This window comes from Oratosquilla oratoria, chromosome 16, assembly GCF_046742065.1.
Source record: "Oratosquilla oratoria isolate Oo_2021 chromosome 16, ASM4674206v1, whole genome shotgun sequence".
In the NCBI taxonomy this organism is placed as follows: Eukaryota; Metazoa; Arthropoda; class Malacostraca; order Stomatopoda; family Squillidae; genus Oratosquilla; species Oratosquilla oratoria.
In genome coordinates, this window is record NC_134792.1 from 45118056 (window position 1) to 45141565 (window position 23510).

Below are 23510 nucleotides of genomic sequence, written 5' to 3' on the forward strand. Positions count from 1 at the left end.
GGAAAAGGCTTATGACAGGGTAGACAGGAAGGCACTGTGGGAGGTTTTGCAGATATACGGGATAAGAGGAAAGCTTCTGGGAGCTGTCAAGAGTTTTTACGAGAGTAGTGGAGCATGTGTCAGGATTAGAAATGGAGAGAGTGAGGGGTTCAGGGTAAAGTTGAGACTTTGTCAGGGATGTGTTATGTCTCCCTGGCTGTTCAACTTATACATGGATGGGGTGGTGGGTCAGGGATTGGAGATGTTTAAAGAAAATGGAGAAAAGTGGGAGGTGAGCCAGCTGTTGTTTGCGGACAACACTGCGCTTGTAGCAGGATCAGAGGAGGGAATGAGGAAGTTGGTGACAGAGTTTGGGAGAGTGTGTGAAAGAAGAAAGGGAGAGTGTGTGAAAGAAGAAAGTTGAAGATAAATGTGGGTAAACGTAAGGTGATGAGATGTACAAGGGGTGAAAGTGGTAGTAGACTGGAAGTGAGCATTAAGGGAGAGTGACTGGAGGAAGGGTGGAGTGGAGGTGGAGGTAGAATGTAGATTGAGAGAAGCGAGTAAATGCCTTGGTGGATTAAAAAGTGTAATGACGAATAGACATTTGGGAATGGATGCTAAGAAGTGATTGTATAAAGGAGTGATTGTGCCAACAGCACTGTATGGGGCAGAAACATGGAACATAAGAGAAGGAGTCTGAATGTGTTTGAGATGAGGTATCTGAGAAGTATGGGAAGCTCGCTGGCTGAGCGGGTTACGGTGTCGTCACTTGCAGCGAAGGTTGAGGTGAGGGCGGTTCGAATCCTTCCACCGGCGAAGTTGAACCAAGGGCATGGTTCATTAAATTCCACGCTACAAAGCCCTCTGTGAGGGGCAGTGTCCTAGCCTCCCGATAGGGGGGAGTGTGTGACGTTAAACCATATCATCATCATCATCATCATCATGGGGGTTACTAGGCTGGATAGAGTGAGAAATGAGGAGGTGAGGAGGAGAATGGGGGTGGTAAGGGAGTTGGGAGATAGGGTGAATGAAAGAGTTTTGGGATGGTTTGGACACATGGAAAGAATGAGTAAAGAAAGACTGGTAAAAGAGGTATGGAAGGCAGATGTGGAGGGAGTGAACATGAGGAGGTGATCTAGGATGAGATAGATGGATGGGGTGAAGGGGGCTTTGGGGAAGAGGGGAATGTCTGTTGAGGAAGGACAGGAGAGGACAGAAGACAGAGGTGAATGGAGAATGGTTGTATATGGATGATGTTGTGATGCATGAGGTAGAATGGGTGGGGGGTGAGGTAGTATGTGTGAGAAAAAATTGACGCAACCCGAAGGGATTTCTCCCTGTCTTCTCCTTTTCGGCATGGGGGGGGATAAAGAGAGGAGGTCACTGATTTAATGAAGCAGCCTTGCTGTGGATGTTCTGTGTCTTGCGACACTGCCTCTGACCCAGGGCAATGGACAAGATGCAGGGATGACCTGTCATCCAGGAGGTGCCAAGATTCAAGAGGGAGGGTAGAGGGTGGAAGGGAGAGGTGCCAAGATTCAAGAGGGACGGTAGAGGGTGGAAGGGAGTGGAGTGTATTAGTGATGGAATGGTGGGGAATGGTTTTTATGCCCTTCTCTTTTGGCTACCTCCCTTGTGAGGGGAAAAAGCCTTTGGTATATGTATGTATGAATAGAAGTGGCACAAGAACGGAACCCTGAGGAACTCCAATCGTAACATTTTTCCATCTAGAGGTTTTGCTATTTAGAACAACTGTTTTCAGTTGTTTAACCAATTAGTCCAACTCAATAGGCTACCACTTTTATGTGAAGCTAATTTAGTAAGTAGCGTTTTGTGTTTCTTTTTTTCATAATTTGAGATGACTGTGTTGTAGAATTTGAGTAAGTTTGTCACACAGGAACGGTTCCGTCTAAATCCATGCTGGCTATCATTTATGTCGCCCTGGCTGTTCAACTTATACATGGATGGGGTGGTGCGAGAGGTGAATGCAAGGGTAGTGGGTCAGGGATTGGAGATGGTTAAAGAAAATGGAGAAAAGTGGGAGGTGAGCCAGCTGTTGTTTGCGGACGACACTGCGCTTGTGGCAGGGTCAGAGGAGGGATTGAGGAAGCTGGTGGCAGAGTTTGGGAGAGTATGTGATAGAAGAAAGTTGAAGATAAATGTGGGTAAAAGTAAGGTGATGAGATGTACAAGGGGTGAAAGTGGCAGTAGACTGGAAGTGAACATTAAGGGAGAGCGACTGGAGGAAGTAGATAGTTTTAGATACTTGGGTGCAAGTGTAGCAGGAAAAGGTGGAGTGAAGGTGGAGGTAGAATGTAGATTGAGAGAAGCGAGTAAATGCCTTGGTGGATTAAAAAGTGTAATGAGGAATAGACATTTGGGAATGGAGGCGAAGAGGAGACTGTATGAAGGAGTGATTCTGCCAACAGCTCTGTATGGGGCAGAAACGTGGAACATAAGAGAAGAAGAGAGAAGGAGTTTGAATGTGTTTGAGATGAGGTGTCTGAGAAGTATGGTGGGGGTTACTAGGCTGGATAGAGTGAGAAATGAGGAGGTGAGGAGGAGAACAGGGGTGAAAAAGGATTTGGGAGATAGGGTTGATGAAAGAATATTAGGATGGTTTGGACACATGGAAAGAATGAGTGAAGAAAGACTAGTAAAAGAGGTATGGAAGGCAGATGTGGAGGGAGTGAACATGAGGGGATGTCCTAGGATGAGGTGGATGGATGGGGTGAAGGGGGCTTTGGGGAAGAGGGGAATGTCTGTTGAGGAAGGAAGGGAGAGGACGGAAGACAGAGGTGAGTGGAGAATGGTTGTATATGGATGATGTTGTGATTGCATGAGGAGGAATGGGCGGGGGGGTGGGGGGTGGGGTAGTATGTGTGAGTAAATTTTTGACGCAGCCCGAAGGGATTTCTCCCCGTCCTCTCCTTATATGCAAGGGGGGACGGAGAGGGGGGGTCGCCGATTAAATGAAGCGGCCTTGCTGTGGATGTGCTGTGTCTTGCGACACTGCTTCTGACCCAGGGCGGTGGGCAGGGTGCAGGGATGACCCGTCATCCAGGAGGTGCTCAGATGAGAGGGAGGGTGGGAGGGGTGTGGAGTGTATTTAGGGATGAAATGGGTGGGAGTGTTTTTATGCCTTTCCCTTTTTGGCTACCTCCCTTGGAAGGGGGAAAAAGCCTTGGTATATGTATGTATGTACTTTCTGAATGGTGTTCGATAGCATCTCTGATGATAGTTTCCATCATTTTTCCTACAATTGAAGTCAAGCTCATAGGCCTGTAGTTATTTGGTTTCTTTTTGTCACCTCTTTTGAATATGGGAGTAACATTAGCTAGCTTCCATTATCTTGGAACATCTCCAGATATGATAGATTTCTTGAAAATAATTTCTAAGGGAACAACAATCTCATTTTTCATTTCCTTTAAGATTCTTGAATGCCAATCAGGCCCTGGTGTCTTATTAACTTTGAGTTGTTTTATACACCTTGTAATTTTTTCTTTTGTTATATTTGCCATAGTAAGTTCACCATATACTTTTCATAGGTTTATTTTGGAGTTCACTTTGAAGTGTTTTGTTTACAAATACTGAGCTGAAATAGTTGTTAAAATATCAAACATTCTTTCATGTGAATATTGAAATTGACCATCAGCAGATAATAGTGGGCCAGTGTGATTCCTAATAACCTTTTTATCTCTAATGTAACTATACAATACTTTAGGATTCTCTTTGGATTTATCAGCAATATTCATTTCGTATTGTAGTTTTCAATGTTTTGTCTTTTTGAAATCTTTCTCTATTATTACATAACTTTGATAGTCATTTGGTGCACCTGAGCACTTGTATTTCTTATAAGCCTGTCTCTTTTTAGCAATACTTTTTTCTGTTTCTTTGTCAAGCCATTTTGTGTGAGCCTGATTGGGGGGGGGGGTGCATCTGTCCTTAAACAGGATGTAAGTATGTATCATCTTCATAAGCATATTTTGAAATATTTCCCACATCTGATCTATTGGTCTTTTGTTTAATTTTGCCTCCCAATCTGTAAACTGAAGTTCCTAACATAGTCCTATGAACTGAGATTGACTGAAATTGGGTATTTTAGATACACAAGTATCTGTTCTAAAAAATTTTAGCAGTTTGAATCTAAGTTGTGATCACTATTTGCAATGGTATCACCAACTTCTACATCGGTTATCACATTTTCACGGCTAGTGATCAATAGATCGACTAAATTCCCATGTCTTATGGGCTCTATTACATGCTGAACTAAGTAATTGTCACCGAGAAAATCTATCAAGCGACTACCTATATGGCCATGTTCAAGGGTCATCCAATCAGTGTCAGTAAAATTTAAATCACCCATTATCAATAAGTCCCAGTTGCAGAAACTAGACAGTTCTTGAAACAACAGTTTGTTGTCTGCAAATGAGAATGTTTTTGGCCTATGTATTACACCTATATCTTTTGTCCATTTGTTTGGATTAATTCTACCCACATGGGATGGTTTGGACACATGGAGAGAATGAGTGAAGAAAGACTAGTAAAGAGGTATGGAAGGCAGATGTGGAGGGAGTGAACATAAGGGGGCGACCTAGGATGAGATGGATGGATGGGGTGAAAGGGACTTTGGGGAAGAGGGGAAATCTGTTAAGGAAGGACAGAAGACAGGGGTGAATGTAGAATGGTTGTATGTGGATGATGTGATGCATGAGGTGGAATGGATGGGGATGGGGAGTGAGGTAGTATGTGTGAAAAAAATTTGACGCAGCCCGAAGGGATTTCTCCATGTCTTCTCCTTTTTCGTATGAGGGGACGGAGATGGGGGGTCGCTGATTTAAACAAGCAGCCTTGCTGTGGATGTGCTGCATCTTGCGACACTGCTTCTGACCCAGGGCAGTGGACAAGATGCAGGGATGACCCATCATCCAGGAGGTGCCATGATAAGAGGGAGGGTAGAGGGTGGAGGGGAGTGGATTGTATTGGGGATGAAATGGATGGGAATGGTTTTTATGCATAACTATCTTTGGGCCCCATAGTGGCCGCCCAAGAAGTCCTGAAAATGATATACCCCTCCTCAAGAGCACACAGCCGACCCTGACAACTCATCCAGGTTCTGGCTCGGCATCTGCAGGGATAACTTTCCAAAGTCCTTCTCATACTCTTACATTCCCTTACCTCACCCGTGGGCTCTCAAGCATTTCAAGGGAATCAATTCAAGCCCTTCAGTGGTACAAAAGTGAGTTAACATCTCTACTATACATGTTTAGTTTTTATCGGTTTCCCCCTTAATGGGCCGATTCTCAGTCAAACTCCATTATTAGCGCGGCAGCGAACCGTTAATCACTCAACGGTTCTATGCTTACATTTGGGCCGAAAATCAAGCAACCCGCTTCGATTGTCGCCAGCTCACTCCCAGGACGCTAAGGAGTTCGTCGTCCTTCAATTTCATCAGGGTTTTCCCTACGCCATCCTGTGTCCTGGAATTATTAAGTGCTTCTCCATTTCCTGTATTATTCCCTTAACTGCCACCGGGTATCCTACCCTTCACTGTAAGTATGGAATCTGGTTCCAGTATTGTTGTGGTTCAAGATAGGTTGTGTCCCTTCGCCGAAGGGAGATACCTTTGTCTCACCCCCCTTACCGCCAGCCCAAGTGGATCCTCACATTTGGTGTTTCAAGTGTATGGCTCTTAAATGTTCACCTTCATCCCCGTGTGAGACGTGCATTCAGTGAGATGATAGTCAGTGTTCCGTGTACTTTCATGTTCACAGGAAAGCACATGCAGGGGAAAAGGTGCGCAAGCATAGAAAATGGCTTCCCTCTTCACCCCCCAAAAACAAGAGAAAGCGGACTACGGCTTCAGAGGAGACGAGCAATTCTCTCCCTCCTCCACGGCATAGTAGACAGGAAGCCAAGTTGTCCTTTATTCCTTTAACCAGGATGGTTAGCGTAGACGGACATGCGCCTCAGACCACCTCTAGCTACCGTTCCTGTACGAGATTTTTCCCGGATGAGGTCGCTTGCGGCTTGCCCTCGACCCATCCCGGAAACTCGACAGTCGCTCCTCCCAAGCGTAGTAGCCAGGAAGGTGGTACAACGTCCACTTCGCGTCATTCTCAGGCCAAGTTGTCCTCTTCCTTCAACCAGGACGGTTAGCGTAGACGGACATGCGCCTCAGGCCACCGCTAGCTACCGCTCCTGTATGACATTTTTCCCGGATGTGGTCGCTTGCGGCTTGCCCCCGGTGCATCCCGGAAACTCGACGCCGGCACGGACAAAGAACCCGGGTTCAAAGACAAAGAGCCCCTTAGTCTCTTCTACTCAGGAATCCCGCAGTACACACAACACCCACCGTAGGAAGAGCCGGGTGATCAACGGTGACCCTTCCATGCCCTTTGCTCACGAGGACAGAGATCGGGGACGAGGTTGCAGACGCGGTGTTTCTCGCTGACCGGACAGGCGCCAGCTACGACGGCGACGATGTCCACAGTACGCGGGCAGGGAAGATGGCTTCCCCCCTCACCCGACACAAAGAGAAGGCATGCTACGTCGGCAGAGGACGCGGGCAGTTGTCTCCCCCCTCCTAAGCGTAGTAAACGGAAAGGTTGTACAATAACCGCCCCGAGTCAGTCTCAGGCCAAATTGTCTCCTGTTCCTTCCCACAGGGTGGTTAGCTTCGACGGGCACGCGCCTCTGGCCCCCGCGAACCCCCCCGGGTACGAGCTTTTTCCCGGATGCGTCCGCCGGCCCCGCGACGCTGCCCGGAACCTCCCCCCCCCACGGACAAAGGAACCGAGTTCGGAGATTCGGAGCGCGTCAGCCCAGTCCACCTTCCACCCTTCGTCAGACGAGCCGGGTCATCACCGGAACCCTTTCTATGCCTGGTGGGCAGGAAGCCCGAGATGTACCCACACGCGCGTTCGTCGTAGGTGACTCAGCTTCGTCCAGAGGAGGCAGTCTCCCCTTGGCGTCTCCCGGACCATCCGCACCCAGGCGGGACTCACCAAGCGGACATTCCCCGGACCTCCTCCCCACTCTCTGTTCACTCGTCACTACGTTGAAGGAACAGATGGAGGCCCAACGGGAATTTTTCCGCGCTTCTCAAGCGCGGTTCGTGCACCGCACGGAGGCTCGTGAGGAGTCACCGCACCCAAGGGCCCCCCTCGACCATCTTCCACTTGCTCAGCCCCCCCCTGAACCCATCGGTGACGAGGATGGTAGCGTGAGGTTCCTCTCTGCCCGTGCCGACCCCTCCTACGCCGACGACGATGTCCACAGCGCCGAAGGGGGGGGGGGCCACGCTCCCTTTCCCCTCCCGTTTCCCAGTCGGAATCCTCGATGGTGGTCCCACCTTCCTTCTCGGACGTCCTCGCGAGGGTTCGGAGAAGAGGAAGCCACATTCGAGTCTGACATCTTCATGACGGCCAACTCTCAGAAAGCCCAGCCTCCTCCCCTCCACCTTCCATGGAGTACGCAGACGGCGAGAGCCATGGCCCAGGCCTCCGACGCTCTCGCAACAAGGACGACCGAGAAGGCGCGTTGGCTTCCGGTCCCATTGGAACACCAGAAGCGCTTCTACACACCATCGGGGTCAACCCTCAGAGCAGCCTCGATCCCGGCAGTCATCTAGTTGTCTCCACTCAACAAGTTCCTTTCCTTGACGAAGTTCCGAATGGACACCCCAGAGTCCGTAAGGGCGTCTATCAGGGAAGGGGACTTCATGGTGTCGCTGGACCTCCAAGATGCCTATTTCCACATACCAGTGCATCCCTCCTCCAGGAAATTCCTCAGAATCATCCACAGGGGCAACACCTTCCACTTCCCCTGCCTCTGCTTCGGACTTTCCACAGCACCCCAAGTCTTCTCCAGTGTGTTCAACCTCGTTTCAGCGTGGTCCCACTCCAGGGGAATTCAACTACTCCGTTACTTGGATAACTGGCTGATCCTTGCACATTCCGCCCAGCTATGCCAAGAACACCTGAGAATGGTCCTAACCTTTGTCCTGAAATTGGGCACAGTAGTCAACCCGGAAAAGTCAGATTTCTTACCAAGACAGAGAGTCACGTACCTGGGTATGGTCCTGGACTCCTCCCTAATGGAGTCCTTCCCAGTAGAAAAGGGGATCCAGAATCTCGCTTCTCTAGTTGCACAGGCACTATCGACCAGGTTCCTGACAGCGACACAATACCAACTCCTGGGCCATATGGCCTCCATAGAGAAATTAATCCCCAGGAGTAGACAAAGAATGCGACTGCTACAGTGGCTCCTCAAGTCTCAGTGGGCCCTGCAAAAGGGAGAACCCCTACAACACATCTCCCTCACCGAAGAAGTCAAGGATTCTCTTCTCTGGTGGAAGGCCCATGCAACCTTCTCATGGGGATGCCCCTCGGCCCATCTCCCCCCGAAGTCCTCCTGTTCTCCGATGCCTCCAAGGAGGGCTGGGGAGCCCACCTCAACGACGATCACATCAGCAGTTCCTGGTCCACAGTCGAGCGGACAGCCCATATCAATTGGCTTGAGTTGAAAGCAGTACTCCTGGCTCTCCGTCACTTCAAGGATCAAGTCTCAGGAAAAGTAGTGGGCATAATGTCGGACAATTCCTCGGTAGTACCCTACCTGAACGAGCAAGGGGGGCACAGTCTCCCAGGAACTATGCCTTCTGATGATGGACATCCTCAACCTAGCCAAGAATCTCCAGGTGTCACTCAAAGCCCGCTACATCCCAGGGAAGAGGAATCTCTGGGCGGACCACCTCGGCAGGAAGAATCAGATAATCAACACAGAATGGTCCCTCTATCGAGAGGTAGCGAACTTCATCCTCAGCAAATGGGGCTCCCCTCTAGTGGACCTTTTTGCAATGAGATGGAATCACCAACTCCCAATATATTTCAGCCCTTTCCCGGATCCTCTGGCAGCAGGAGAAGACGCTCTTCTGCAAAGTTGGGACAACCTGGACTCCTACACTTTCCCACCATTTCCCTTGCTCCAGAAGGTACTCCTGAGAGCAAGACACGCATCCTACCTTCGGATGACTTTGATCGCTCCTTGGTGGCCCGAAGCCCCATGGTTTCCAGACGCCCTCGAGCTAGCAGTAGAAGAGCCTCTGGCCCTTCAGGGAAGACCAGATCTTCTGTATCCACCCATCAATGGGCCTTGGCACAAGAACCCTTCAGCACTCAATCTTCACGCATTCAGACTATGGTCCGGATCCTCCTAAAGAAGGGTTTTCCCAGAGAAGTGGCAGAGGACATGTCCGCTCCTATTTGCTCTTCCTCAGCTAACCTTTATCAAGGGAAATGCAATGCCTTTGCAAAATGGTGTCACTCCAGGAAGTTAGTCCCAGATCGAGCCACCATTCCTGAGATCGCCTCCTTCCACTTCCTCAGGAAGTCCAAGAAGATCTCCCTCTCGGCAGTACAAGGCTATAGGGCAGCTCTAAATCAGGTGTTTTCTCTGAAGGGGATGGTCCTAGCCCTTTCACCGGAAATTTCCATGCTCTTCAGGCACTTCAAAGATCATGCCCCCCCAGGGAAATCAGTTCTCCTCCGTGGGATGTGGCATTAGTCCTGAACTCTCTGAGGGGTCCCCCTTACGAACCTCTCCGAGAGGCACATCTGAAGGACTTCACCTAGAGGACATTTTTTCCTGCTAGCCCTGGCATCTTCCAAGAGAGTAGGGGAGTTACATGCCATCTCTTATAGAGTCGCCCATTCCAAAGGATGGAAAGAGGTCTCCATCACTTTCATGCCTCAATTCATTGCCAACAACCAAGATCCTGCCAAATCCGACCCTAGATTCTGGTCCTTTAGTGTTCCGTCCTTAGACGAATTTGCAGGGGGAGAATAGACTGAAACAGTTCTATGCCCGGTACGAGCCATCCGGACCTACCTCAAGGGAACCGAACATCTTCGACCAGAATTAAAGAGGTTGTTCATCTCTACTAAAGGTAGCCCATCACTAAGAATTCCATTTCTTACTGGACAATGGAAGTCATCCGCAGAGCCTGCGACATGAACCACACAGATTGTCCATGACCTGAGGGCAGTAGGGACCTACCTAGTCATCAGAAAGAATCTGTCAGTCAACCAGGTTCTTCAAGCAGGTATATGGAAGAGCCAGAATACGTTCACTTCCTTTTACCTCAAAGAAGTTATGCGGGAATCTTTAGGGAACTTATCTATGGGCCCCATAGTGGCCGCCCAAGAAGTCCTGAAAATGATATACCCCTCCTCAAGAGCACACAGCCGACCCTGACAACTCATCCAGGTTCTGGCTCGGCATCTGCAGGGATAACTTTCCAAAGTCCTTCTCATACTCTTACATTCCCTTACCTCACCCGCGGGCTCTCAAGCATTCCAAGGGAATCAATTCAAGCCCTACAGTGGTACAAAAGTGATTATAACCTGTCTGTCTCCACTCCAGGGAACAGAAAGGGGTGCACTTCAAAGTGAGGGGAATGTATAGGGGTCTGGTCAACATAGTCTTAGCACACTAGATTTTCCTTACAGCGGTTTCCCAGGCTAGATAACAACTTCCTTCCCTCCTAAGTCCGAGTCTCCTAGTGTGAGGAGTACCGAAGAGTTTGTATTCTTCGGAACAAATGTAATTTTCGCAGGAAAATTAATTTTTCCCTGATACAAACCTGAGGTACTCCTTACCTTTAATGGCCCTCCTCAACCACCCCTCTAAACAGTTCCCTCTCCTTGCCTGACAAACCTTGTGCTTAATTCATACCTGGCTCAGAGAATGGTTATAGTGTGCGAGACTTGTGGTGGAGGGCAAGGGCCCCCCCCCTTACCCCAATGGGGCCCCTTACTGAGGATAAGCGCTGCCCAGACCCACAGAGTGAGGATTTTAATTTCGCAGTAGAAATATTCGCGCTACGCGAAGGTATCCTAGTGTAAGGAGTACCTCAGATTTGTATCAGGGAAAAATTAATTTTCCTGCGAAAATTACATTTTTATGCATTTGTTTTTTGGCCACCTCCATTGTAAGGGGGAAAAAGCCTTTGGTATATGTATATGTATGTACAAACTATCATATGCATCATGTTTCACTTTCTCTAAAACATAGGCATGGACTTGCTTTTAACATACAAGAACATCCCCACCTTTCTTTTGGTTTCTATCATGATGAAAGTGTTTAAATCCCACAGTATTAGATTCAGCTTCAAACTGTACTATTTAACCATGTCTCGGTTATTCCTATCATATCAAGATTTTTGCTTTTGACATATGCCTGGATTTCTTGGAATTTGTTCCTAATACTACATACATACATATACCAAGGCTTTTTCCCCCTTACAAGGGAGGTAGCCAAAAAGGAAAAGGCATAAAATCATTCCCACCCATTCCATCCCTGAATACACTCCACACCCCTCCACCCTCCCTCTTATCTTAGCACCTCCTGGATGACGGGTCATCCCTGCACCTTGTGCACTGCCCTGGGTCAGAAGCAGTGTCGCCAGACACAGCACATCCACAGCAAGGCCGCTTCATTAAATCGGCGACCCCCCCCCTCTCCGTCCCCCCAATGCATAAAAGGAGAAGACGGGGAGAAATCCCTTCGGGCTGTGTCAAATTTTGCTCACACATACTACCTCACCCCCCATCATGCATCACAACATCATCCATATACAACCATTCTCCATTCACCCGTCTTCCGTCCTCTCCTGTCCTTCCTCAACAGACATTCCCCTCTTCCCCAAAGCCCCCTTCACCCCATCCATCCACCTCATCCTAGGATGTCCCCTCATGTTCACTCCCTCCACATCTGCCTTCCATACCTCTTTTACTAGTCTTTCTTCACTCATTCTTTCCATGTGTCCAAACCATCCTAATACTCTTTCATCAACCCTATCTCCAAACTCCCTTTCCACCCCCGTTCTTCTCCCCACCTCCTCATTTCTCACACTATCTAGCCTAGTAACCCCCATCATACTTCTCAGACACCTCATTTCAAACACATTCAAACTCCTTCTCTCTTCCTCTCTTATGTTCCATGTTTCTGCCCCATACAGTGCTGTTGGCACAATCACTCCTTCATACAGTCTCCTCTTAGCATCCATTCCCAAATGTCTATTCCTCATTACACTCTTCAATCCACCAAGGCATTTACTCGCTTCTCTCAATCTACATTCTACCTCCACCTTCACTCCACCTTTTCCTGCCACATTTGCACCCAAGTATCTAAAACTATCCACTTCCTCCATTCGCTCTCCCTTAATGTTCACTTCCAGTCTACTGCCACTTTCACCCCTTGTACATCTCATCACCTTACTTTTATCCACATTTATCTTTAGCTTTCTTCTATCATATACTCTCCCAAACTCTGTCACCAACTTCCTCAGTCCCTCCTCCGATCCTGCCACAAGCACAGTGTTGTCAGCAAACAACAGCTGGCTCACCTCCCACTTTTCTCCATTTTCTTTAACCATCTCCAATCCCTGACCCACTACCCTTGCATTTACCTCTCGCACTACCCCATCCATGTATAAGTTGAACAGCCAGGGCGACATAACGTATCCTTGACGAAGTCCCACCTTTACCACGAACCACTCACTCTCTCCATTTCTAATCCTGACACAAGCTCTACTACTCTCATAAAAACTCTTGACAGCTCCTAGAATCTTTCCTCCTATCCCATATATCTGCATAACCTCCCACAGTGCCTTTCTGTCTACCCTATCGTAAGCCTTTTCCAGATCCATAAAAGCCCAAAAAACATCCTTCCCCTTTCCTATAGCTTTCTCACATATCTGTCTTACCACAAAGATCTGATCTACACAACCTCTACTTCGAGTGTTAAAGTTTTAAGAAATATATAATTATTTCTTTTTGACTTGTTTTGATTTTCAACATCATGCCTTACATTATAATTATGTTCTTTATTGACACCTTGCTCTATATTGACATTTGGTCCTTCATTGACATTGAGTGCCTCAACATTTGGTCCTTCATTGACATTCCACATTTGATCCTTCATTGACATTCTATATGTGGACCAGGATGGTTGGTGAACATTAATGGATTATGGTGCAGGTTGTAGGTTGTTGAACATATTTGAGTTGTTTGCTGCTGGAATGGGATGGATAGATGGGGTGAAGGGACGGTACAAACGAAGAGAGAGGGCAAAAGATAGGGTGTGATTAGAGTGCTTGTGAATAGATAAAGATATTAATGCAGCCCAAAGGAACTTTATCTGCTCAGTAAACTCTTTGAGTGGATGAAGGTGAGGGTTGTCATGTGATGAAATAGGTGGGGGTAAAGCTGCTATGGCTGTCAGGTCTTCCTGTGGAGGTGCTGTGTCTTGTAACATTGCCTCAGACCTGAGCAAGGGTGAAGACAAGAATGACCCCTCATTCACAAAGGGCAAAGATAGAAAAGACAGTTGTGTTTTTGGATGGGTGAAGGGTGGGTTTATGCTTTGACATGGCCATGCCACTTTATAAAAGGGAGGGACTTTTGATTATGTATGTAAATATGCTGAGAATTCTTTATCTTAATGTTTAGTGTGGAAATTTTGACATTTTATCCATGTGAAGTCTACAAAGAGCAGGTTTTATGATATACCTAGATGATAATTTTTTATTTTTTAAAATATGGTAAAACAAATGTTACATGCAGTGTACTTGATTGTAATGTTTCTATTGAAGTATGTATTTTTGTAATAAAAAAAGTGAGAAGTAATAAAATGTAAAATGTAAGTAAAGGTAAGATGTGTATGAATATAGTCTTCAAGTGACAGACTTATGTGAATATGAAAACTGTTGGAGAAGAAATTTAACAGTATCTTGAAACATGTCTACAATTTTATTTGTTCTACTTTCTCATACACAATTTTGCACTTGTAACACAGGTACGAGGGTTAGTTGGAGGACAAGCAAGTGGCAGTGGCTCTGTGCATTACTTGCTAAGTGCATACCGTGTGGGAATGTTGGCTCTAGAGACCTTGGCTCGGAGAGTTCATGATGATCGACCGCAAGCCAAGTATGCTCGCAACCCTCCATATGGTGAAGATGTCAAATGGCTTCTAGGCATTGCTAAAAAGCTTGGTAAGTGTTGGTTGTCAATTTGATTTAATGTTTTTATCCTTTAAGTGTCTATATGAATACCAAGAGCTTCTTGTCCCCTTATAAGGGAGGTAGCCAAGTTAGAGGCACACACCCACTCCCACCCACCATCCTTGTTTCCCTCTTATCCTAGTGTTATCATCTTACCTCATCATCACATCTGACCCTTAACCACTTAAGTACAAATCAAATTCTTGCGCACATCATCTGTTGCCATGTGAATGATGCTTCACATTTTTTGCATTATAAAATATAAAGTCAATGCTGTATTTCTTGTTCTCTTTTACTGTGGGTAATAATAAACAAAGAAAATGTGACCAAACTGGTTCACAGAATCCAGGGGTAACTCACGTATAACTACAAAAAACATACAATCAAGATGCTGATGCAGGCATCCTTATGTACCCTCACGAGCCTCATGACACCAAAGTAGGCGTCATTGTACCAAAGTGGTTAAGTTTAATGATGCAAAATAAATCATCTGGCATAAGCTTGAATATACTCTACAAAAAAAATCACTGTAGTATCAATATCTTTCTATATAGATACTCCATCTTTTTCCCATTAAATCCTCCCAATTAACACCTTCCCATTCACCTTACAGATTACATTTATACTTGTCCATTCCCTTGTATAGTAGAATAATACTTGTACTCCTCCAATTCACTGTTATATTTCTTTCCCATAGGCACCCATTTAAACTCACCAACCATTTCCCTATAACTACCACTCCCTTTGTCAGACACTCCACTGTCACCCAACCAAGTGTAAGTGGGAGTGGGAGGTTATCAGGAGTGAAGAGAGGGCAAGGGAGGGAAGGGGTGGCTATTCTAGTAAGTGAAGAGATAGGTAAACGTGTAGTGGAGTGAAAGGAGGTTTCCTCAAGGATAATGTGGATGAATGTGAAACTGGGAAAGGAGATGTGGGTCTTTGTAAGTGCATATGGGCCTGGCAGTGAGAAGAGTGTAGAAGAAAGGGAGGCCTTTTGGATAGATTTAAATGAGTGCATAGAGGATTTAGGGAGAAATGTCAATGTAATAGTACTGGGAGACCTTAATGCTAGGGTAGGAAATGGTGCAGTTGATGGAGTGGTTGGGAAATGTGGAGTTCCAGGAAAGAATCATAGTGGAGAATTGATGGTGGAAATGTGTCTAGAAACAGAGTTGATGATAGCAAATACAGTGTTTCGGAAGAAAGTCAAGCATAAGTACACATGGGAGAGGGTGGTGGATGGAAGGGTGGTAGATAGAGCATTAATGGATTATGTAGTGGTAAATAGGATTATGATAGGAAGAGTTAAGGATGTACATGTGCTAAGGGGAGAGGGTGGGGGAATATCAGATCATTTTTTGGTGGAAGGTAAGTTGAGAGTGGAGGATAGATGGAGAAAGAGGAAAGGGACAAAAGGTAGGGAGGTGCTTAGAGTGAACTCTTTAAATGAAAATGAAAAGGAGAAGGAGTACAAGAAGAAGCTGAAGGAGGAGTGGGAGGGAGTGAAGGATAGAGTAGAGCTAGGTGTGGAGGAGGAATGGGGATGGTTCAAGGAGGGAGTCACAAGGTGTGCAAGGATGGTGTGTGGAACAAGAAGGACAGGAGGAAATAGAAGGAAGGGTAGTGAATGGTGGGATGAGGAAACAAAGAAGGTTGTAGAAGAGAAGAAGCGAGCTTTCACAGATTGGTTACAAAATAGGACAAGGGAGTCATATGAGAGGTACAAAGAAATGAAAAGAGAAGTAAAGCAAAAGGTAAAGGAGGCAAAGAGGAGAGCAGATGTGAAATGGGGTAAGACTATGACAGAAAATTTTGAAAGTAATAAAAAGATGTTTTGGAAAGAAATTAAGAGGAAGAGGAGGCAAATCAAGTAGAGAAGAAAAGGTAAAAGGTGCAGATGGAGAGATGATAATGAAAGAGAAGGCAGTAAGGGGAAGATGGGCAGAATATTTAAGGGAGTTGCTAAATGTGAAGGAGGATAGGGAGGGAAAGATAGCTGCAGTGGGAAATGCTAAGAAAATGAGAGTGATGAGTGAGGAAAATGGAGGAGAAATAAGGAAGGATGAAGTGAAGGCAGTTGTTAAGATGATGAAAGCAGGAAAGGCACCTGGTCTGGATGGATGCCATGCACAATGTCTAAAAAAAAAAAAAGGAGGTACAGTGATGGTGGACTGGCTGGTGAGGTTATTTAATGTTTGCTGGAGAGAGGGTAGAGTGCCGGAGAACTGGAGGAGTGCCTGTATAGTTCCACTTTACAAGGGAAAAGGGGACAAGTGTGAATGTAGTAGTTTCAGAGGGATTAGCATGTTAAGTGTACTTGGGAAGGCTTATGGGAGGATCTTGATTGAGAGGATTAGGAGAGGAAGAGAGGGAGTAATTGGTGAGGAACAGTGTGGATTTAGGACAGGTAGAGGTTGTGTAGATCAGATTTTTGTGGTAAGACAGATATGTGACAAAGCTATAGGAAAGGGGAAGGATGTTTTTTGGGCTTTCATGGATCTGGAAAAGGCTTACGTTAGGGTAGACAGAAAGGCACTGTGGGAGGTTATGCAGATTTATGGGATAGGAGGAAAGCTTTTGGGAGCTGTCAAGAGTTTTTATGAGAGTAGTAGAGCATGTGTTAGGATTAGAAATGGAGAGAGTGAGTGGTTTGAAGTAAAGGTGGGACTTCGTCAAGGATGCGTTATGTCGCCCTGGCTGTTCAACTTATACATGGATGGGGTGGTGCGAGAGGTGAATGCTAGGGTAGTGAGTCAGGGATTGGAGATGGTTAAAGAAAATGGAGAAAAGTGGGAGGTGAGCCAGCTGTTGTTTGCGGACGACACTGCGCTTGTGGCAGGGTCAGAGGAGGGATTGAGGAAGCTGGTGGCAGAGTTTGGGAGAGTATGTGATAGAAGAAAGCTAAAGATAAATGTGGGTAAAAGTAAGGTGATGAGGTGTACAAGGGGTGAAAGTGGCAGTGGACTGGAAGTGAACATTAAGGGAGAGCGACTGGAGGAAGTGGATAGTTTTAGATACTTGGGTGCAAATGTAGCAGGAAAAGGTGGAGTGAAGGTGGAGGTAGAATGTAGATTGAGAGAAGCGAGTAAATGCCTTGGTGGTTTAAAGAGTGTAATGAGGAATAGACATTTGGGAATGGATGCTAAGAGGAGACTGTATGAAGGAGTGATTGTGCCAACAGCACTGTATGGGGCAGAAACGTGGAACATAAGAGAAGAAGAGAGAAGGAGTTTGAATGTGTTTGAGATGAGGTGTCTGAGAAGTATGGTGGGGGTTACTAGGCTGGATAGAGTGAGAAATGAGGAGGTGAGGAGGAGAACAGGGGTGAAAAAGGATTTGGGAGATAGGGTTGATGAAAGAATATTAGGATGGTTTGGACACATGGAAAGAATGAGTGAAGAAAGACTAGTAAAAGAGGTATGGAAGGCAGATGTGGAGGGAGTGAACATGAGGGGACGTCCTAGGATGAGGTGGATGGATGGGGTGAAGGGGGCTTTGGGGAAGAGGGGAATGTCTGTTGAGGAAGGAAGGGAGAGGACGGAAGACAGAGGTGAGTGGAGAATGGTTGTATATGGATGATGTTGTGACTGCATGAGGAGGAATGGGCGGGGGGGTGGGGGGTGGGGTAGTATGTGTGAGTAAATTTTTGACGCAGCCCGAAGGGATTTCTCCCCGTCCTCGCCTTATATGCAAAGGGGGACGGAGAGGGGGGGTCGCCGATTAAATGAAGTGGCCTTGCTGTGGATGTACTGTGTCTTGCGACACTGCTTCTGACCCAGGGCGGTGGGCAGGGTGCGGGGATGACCCGTCATCCAGGAGGTGCTCAGATGAGAGGAAGGGTGGGAGGGGTGTGGAGGGTATTTAGGGATGAAATGGGTGGGAGTGTTTTTATGCCTTTCCCTTTTTGGCTACCTCCCTTGGAAGGGGGAAAAAGCCTTGGTATATGTATGTATATGTATGTATGTATATATTTTTTGCATCTCCTTTTATTTTAGTACTTGAGAATATTTGTGTATTTATGGTACCAGCGCTTTAAACTTGACTTACCTTCTTACAGGCACACATTACCTTCACCAATTCTGTCTGAGCTCAGTGAACAGTGTGATGTCACCATTTGTGCTACAAGACTTGGCAGTGGAGGCAGCTCAGTACCTCAGCAGACATTCCCCAGGACTTTTTCCTCAGCACTTAAGATCCCCCATCCTGCAGCCACTTGTGCAGAAATGTCAACAAATGTAAGTGATATATCAATCAAATCAGCCATCCCAAGTCCACCACTGAACAAAGGCCTCCTTCATAGCATTCCATGATTCACACGACCATGCCAACCTCTGCCACATCACTTCTGCAAACTTCTCTATCTCATCTCTCCACCTTCTGTCTGGTCTCCCTCTTCCACAGTTCCTATCTTGTAGCATCCACTCAGTAACACACTTGCTCCATCGTTCATCAGTCGTTCGTACTAACTTACCTGCCCAATTCCACTTCCTCTCTTTAACTGCCTCCACAATATCTCTCACTCTAGTCTACTCTCTCACGCAACTTGTTCTTTTTCAGTCTCCCAGCGTTATTCCCATCATTGATCTCTCCATTCTCCTCTGTGCAGTCCTTAGTTTTGTTTCCATTGCCTTTGTTAGTTTCCAAGTCTCACACCCGTAGATTATTGCTGGCAGAATGCATTGATTGTAAACTTTACGTTTCAAACATAAAGGTAGAGAGCCTCTCAGGATTTTATTATACTTACCAAACACTTTCCAACCAATTGTAATGTGTCTTTTTATTTCATTATCATGATCTTTCATCACTATCACCATCTGCCCTAAATAATTATACTCTTCAACTTCCTCAAGACTCTCATCATCGATAATAATCTCTTTACTTTGAACTTTCTTGTTAAACATTACTTTGGTTTTACTCTTATTCATTTTTAAGCCTACTTTGAGACTTTCCTTGTTCAGATCACTCAGCATATCTTGCAAGTCTTCTGCTTTTTCTGAAATAAGAATAATGTCATCTGAAAATCTTAAGTGGTTCAAATATTTGCCATTAATCTTCAAACCTTTCTCTTCCCAACTCAACCTTCTGAAAATCTCTTCCAAACAAGCTGTAAATAATTTGGGTGAAATGGTATTGCCTTGCCGTACTCCTTTCTTGATCTTGATCTTTTCTGTATCTTTATGTAGTCGAATTATAGCGGTACATTTCGTATAAATCTTTTCTAAAACCTGTACAATCTGTTTGTACCCTGATTGTGTAATGAGTTTAATACTGCTATTTGTTCTACCGAGTCAAAGGCTTTCTCGTAATCTACAAAAGCTAAACAAAGAGGTATATTGTATTCTATTGTTTTCTCGATTAGTTGATTTATCACCTGCAAATGGTGTAAAGTTGAATATCCGCTCCTAAAGCCTCCCTGTTCTCTTGGTTGGTTTCCATCTAAAACTCGACTTAGTCTATTTGTAAGGATCTTGAAGAATACTTTATATACATTTGATAGTAAGCTAATCAGTCAATAGTCACTAAGGTCCTTCTGGTCTTCTTTTTTTTTTTTAAGCAAAATCACTATAGCATTACACCACGATTCAGGATCACTTTCCTGACATAAGCACTGGGTGTACAACTGAGCTAACTTAATATGAACTGTCTGATAAACTACTGAACTTGACTACGTTCCCGGCAACCTCTCAGTTTATCAAGAATCCTACTCCGCTAGATCTTTCTTTGTCCTTACCTCTATAGTAGAACAGGTGGTGACCATCTTGTAATTGTATTAACTTTTCTGCCACTCTTCGGACTTTGCTCAGTCCTACAATGTTTTCTGGATTCTATAATCTATCTGTATACCAAAAGGTTTTATCTCCCTTTTAAGGGAGGTATGATTCTTAAGTTTGTTATTTTAATACACTCCTATCTTGGGGTACCATTCCCTCCAATAGGAAAAGAGGACTGGTCATTCCTATCAGTAAGGGGAAAGGGGACTGGGAGAACACCAAGAGTTAACTACTGGAGTATGGTGCTGCTCAGCATGCAGGGCAAAGTGTTCATGTATCTGATGCTGTCATGGCTTTTCTTTTATGTGCTATAGTTCCATATATGTAAGAAAGCTTTAGGAAAAGGTAAGGGTGTTTTTGGGCCTTTATGGATTTGGAAAAGGTTTATGACATGGTAGACAGAAAGGCACTGTGGGAGGTATTGCAGATATATGGAACAGGAGGAAAGCTGTTAAGAGCCGTCAAGAGTTTTTACGAAAGTAGTAGAGCCTGTGTTAGAATTAGAAATGGAGAGAGTGAGTGGTTTGAGGTAAAGGTGGGACTTCGCCAGGGATGTGTTGTGTCACTTTGATTGTTCAATTTACATACATACATATACCAAGGCTTTTTCCCCCTTACAAGGGAGGTAGCCAAAAAGGAAAAGGCATAAAATCATTCCCACCAATCCCATCCCTGAATACACTCCACACCCCTCCACCCTCCCTCTTATCTTAGCACCTCCTGGATGACGGGTCATCCCTGCACCTTGTCCACTGCCCTGGGTCAGAAGTAGTGTCGCAAGACACAGCACATCCACAGCAAGGCCGCTTCATTAAATCGGCGACCCCCCCTCTCTGTCCCCCCATTGCATAAAAGGAGAAGACGGGAAGAAATCCCTTCGGGCTGTGTCAAATTTTGCTCACACATACTACCTCACCCCCCATCCCCCCCACCCCACCCGTTCAATTTATACATGTTATAAATGTTAGGATTAGAAATGGAGAGAGCAAGTGGTTTGAGGTAAAGGTGGGACTTTGCCAGGGATGTGTTATGTCACTTTGGATGTTCACTTTATACATGGATGGGGTGGTGTAAGAGGTGAACACAAGGGTAATGGGAAGGGGATTGGAGATGATTAAAGAAAAGGGAGAAAAATGGGAGATAAGACAGTTGTTGACACTGCACTTGTAGCAGGATCAGAGGAGGGATTAAGGAAGCTAGTGATATATTTTGGGAAGGTGTGCAAAAGTAGAAAGTGGAAGATAAATGTGGGTGAAAGTAAGGTGATGAGATGTACAAAGGTAGAGGATGGCAACAAATTGGAAATGATTATTAAGGAAGACAGAGTGGAGGAAGTGGATAGCTTTAGATACTTGGGTGTGACTGTGGCAGGAAAGAGAAGAGTGGAGGTGGAGATAGAATGTAGATTGAGAGAAGCAAGTAAATGCCTAGGGGGATTAAAAAGTGTAATGAGGAATAGACATTTGGGAATAGATACTAAGAGGAAATTGTATGAAGGGTTGATTGTGCCAACAGCACTCTGTGGGGCAGAAACTTGGAACATAAGGGAGGACGAGTTTAAATGTGTTTGGGATGAAATGCCTGAGAAGTATGATAGGGGTTACTAGACTGGATAGAGTGAGAAACTAGGTGAGGAGGAGAGGGGGTGTGGAAAGGGTGTTGGGAGATAGGGTTGATGAAAGAGTATTGGGATGGTTTGGACACATGGAAAAAATGAGTGAAGAAAGATTAGTAATAGAGGTGTGGAAGGCAGAGGTGTGGGGAGTGAACATGAGGGGTCAACCAAGGATGAGATGGATGGATGGGGTAAAAGGGGCATTGGGAAAGAGGGGAATGTCTGTTGAGGAAGGAAGGGAGAATACAGAAGATAGGGGCAAGTGGAGAACGGTTGTGTATGGATGATGCTGTGATTGCTGAAACAGAGTGGGTGGAGGATGGGGGGGAGTGAGAGAGTATGTGTGAATGATAATTTGATGCAGTCTGAAGGGATTTCCTCCCATCTCTTTTTTTTTTCTGTATGAAGTAACAGAGAAGGGGGTCACCAGTTAAATGAAGTAGCGTTGTTGTGGATGTGCTGTCTTGTTACATTACTTTTTACCCAGGGCAGTGGGTGAGATGCAGGGATGACCCATCATCCAGGAGCCAAGAAAAGAGGGAGGGAGGGGTGGTGAATGGGAGTGGAGTGTGGGATGAAATGGATGGGAGTGGATTTATGATTTTGACTTTGGCTACCTCCCTTGTAAGGGGGGAAAAAAGCAGTTGGGATATATATATAGTTCCAGAGGCATGAGCAGCAACTAAATACCGTAAATTGCGGCGTACAAGTCAACCTGGCATATAAGTCGACCTCAAGATTTTTAGCTCAAGATTCTGACTTAGGCCTATACCTACCATATAGGTCGACCCCAAACATATGGTGGGCTACCAGTGGCCCAAAACTTACCTAGGTCTACCGGTAAATGAAATAAAGCTATAATAAACTTACCTAGGTTTACCGGTAAATGAACTAAAGCTATAATAATATGATACATTTTTGTATTGTGTTGTATAGCAAACACCAGCAGTTACCGCATATTGTATTGGTATAATTTATGAAGATAAAATTCGTCAAGTCACCATTACCTCCTATAAGATATTACCGTAATACCATAGATAGAAGATCATTCCAAGTAGTTTTTAGATAGTACTGCTGCATATTGCACTCTTATTTTATTGTAAAACACAGTATGACTGTACCACACACCCGCCATTTGCATTAGTAGTGTAAACAATCTGTGACGTCACGCTACCAACCTGTCCGATGATGGTTGAGGTTTTGCTTTTGCAACGGGTTGGATGGATGAAGGTGGGGTCTATTTATGGATCGACAAGGTATGGAATAGGTGTCCAGGTGGTTTACGAAATGAAAGGAGCTTGTTAGTGTGGGACATGTTTCGTTCTCACTTAACAGAAAACGTCAAGAAACACCTGCAGCGAAGCAATACTGCAACTGCCGTGATTCCAGGGGGATTAACATCTGTGCTTCAACCTCTTGATGTTTGTCTAAATAAACCCTTCAAAGACAATATTTTAGAGTGGAATAAATGGATGATGGAGGGAGAAAAGTAATTTACGAAGGGTGGCAATATGCGTGTACCTCTTGTTTACAGCTCGTTGGTAAAGGTTTGCATTTTAGCCCCGCCCTATAAGTCGACCCCTAGATTTGGAAATATTTTTTAGGCTTAAAAACTCGACTTATACACCGCAAATTACGGTAGATTTTTTTTTTTTTTCTGTTTTTGTACATATAATGTGTGTTTGTTTTTTGTTGGTTTTTGTCGTATTAACTAGGAAATAGTCCTCATTTTTTAACCCCCTTCTTTTTTTCATGTTGTAGGTTCATCCAGTGTACCCACATGAAGATGTACTACATCACACCCACAGAGTATGATGAGATTATCACCATTATAAGAGCAGCCAGATCAGCCTTCCAGATGACCCCTGGTGGTATGGTGCAGTTTAATGATCTCCTTAATAATCTCAGAAGGTAATACCAGATTTTTCTCTTTTTAATGGAATCATTAGATTTTTTCTTCTTCTTTTCCTTTTCTTAGTTTAAGCTAACCTTTCTCCCCAATTCTGTGCCCTTTATTGCTAAGAAATTTGGGTTAGGATGGTTTATTCGTATTACAAAGATAAGCAATGTTTATATA

General features: G+C 45.3%; 1 protein-coding gene across 3 annotated transcripts in view; it reads left to right on the forward strand.

Moving 5' to 3' along the window:
* Positions 1-23510, forward strand: part of Dora (zinc finger SWIM domain-containing dorado) — a 69912-nt gene that overhangs the window by 44023 nt on the left and 2379 nt on the right. For all 3 annotated transcript variants that reach the window (XM_076199634.1, XM_076199636.1, XM_076199635.1), the window contains 3 exons: positions 13843-14038; positions 18105-18282; positions 23195-23344. In XM_076199634.1, the coding sequence (XP_076055749.1) occupies positions 13843-14038; positions 18105-18282; positions 23195-23344 (524 nt within the window). The remainder of the gene's footprint in view (positions 1-13842; positions 14039-18104; positions 18283-23194; positions 23345-23510) is intronic.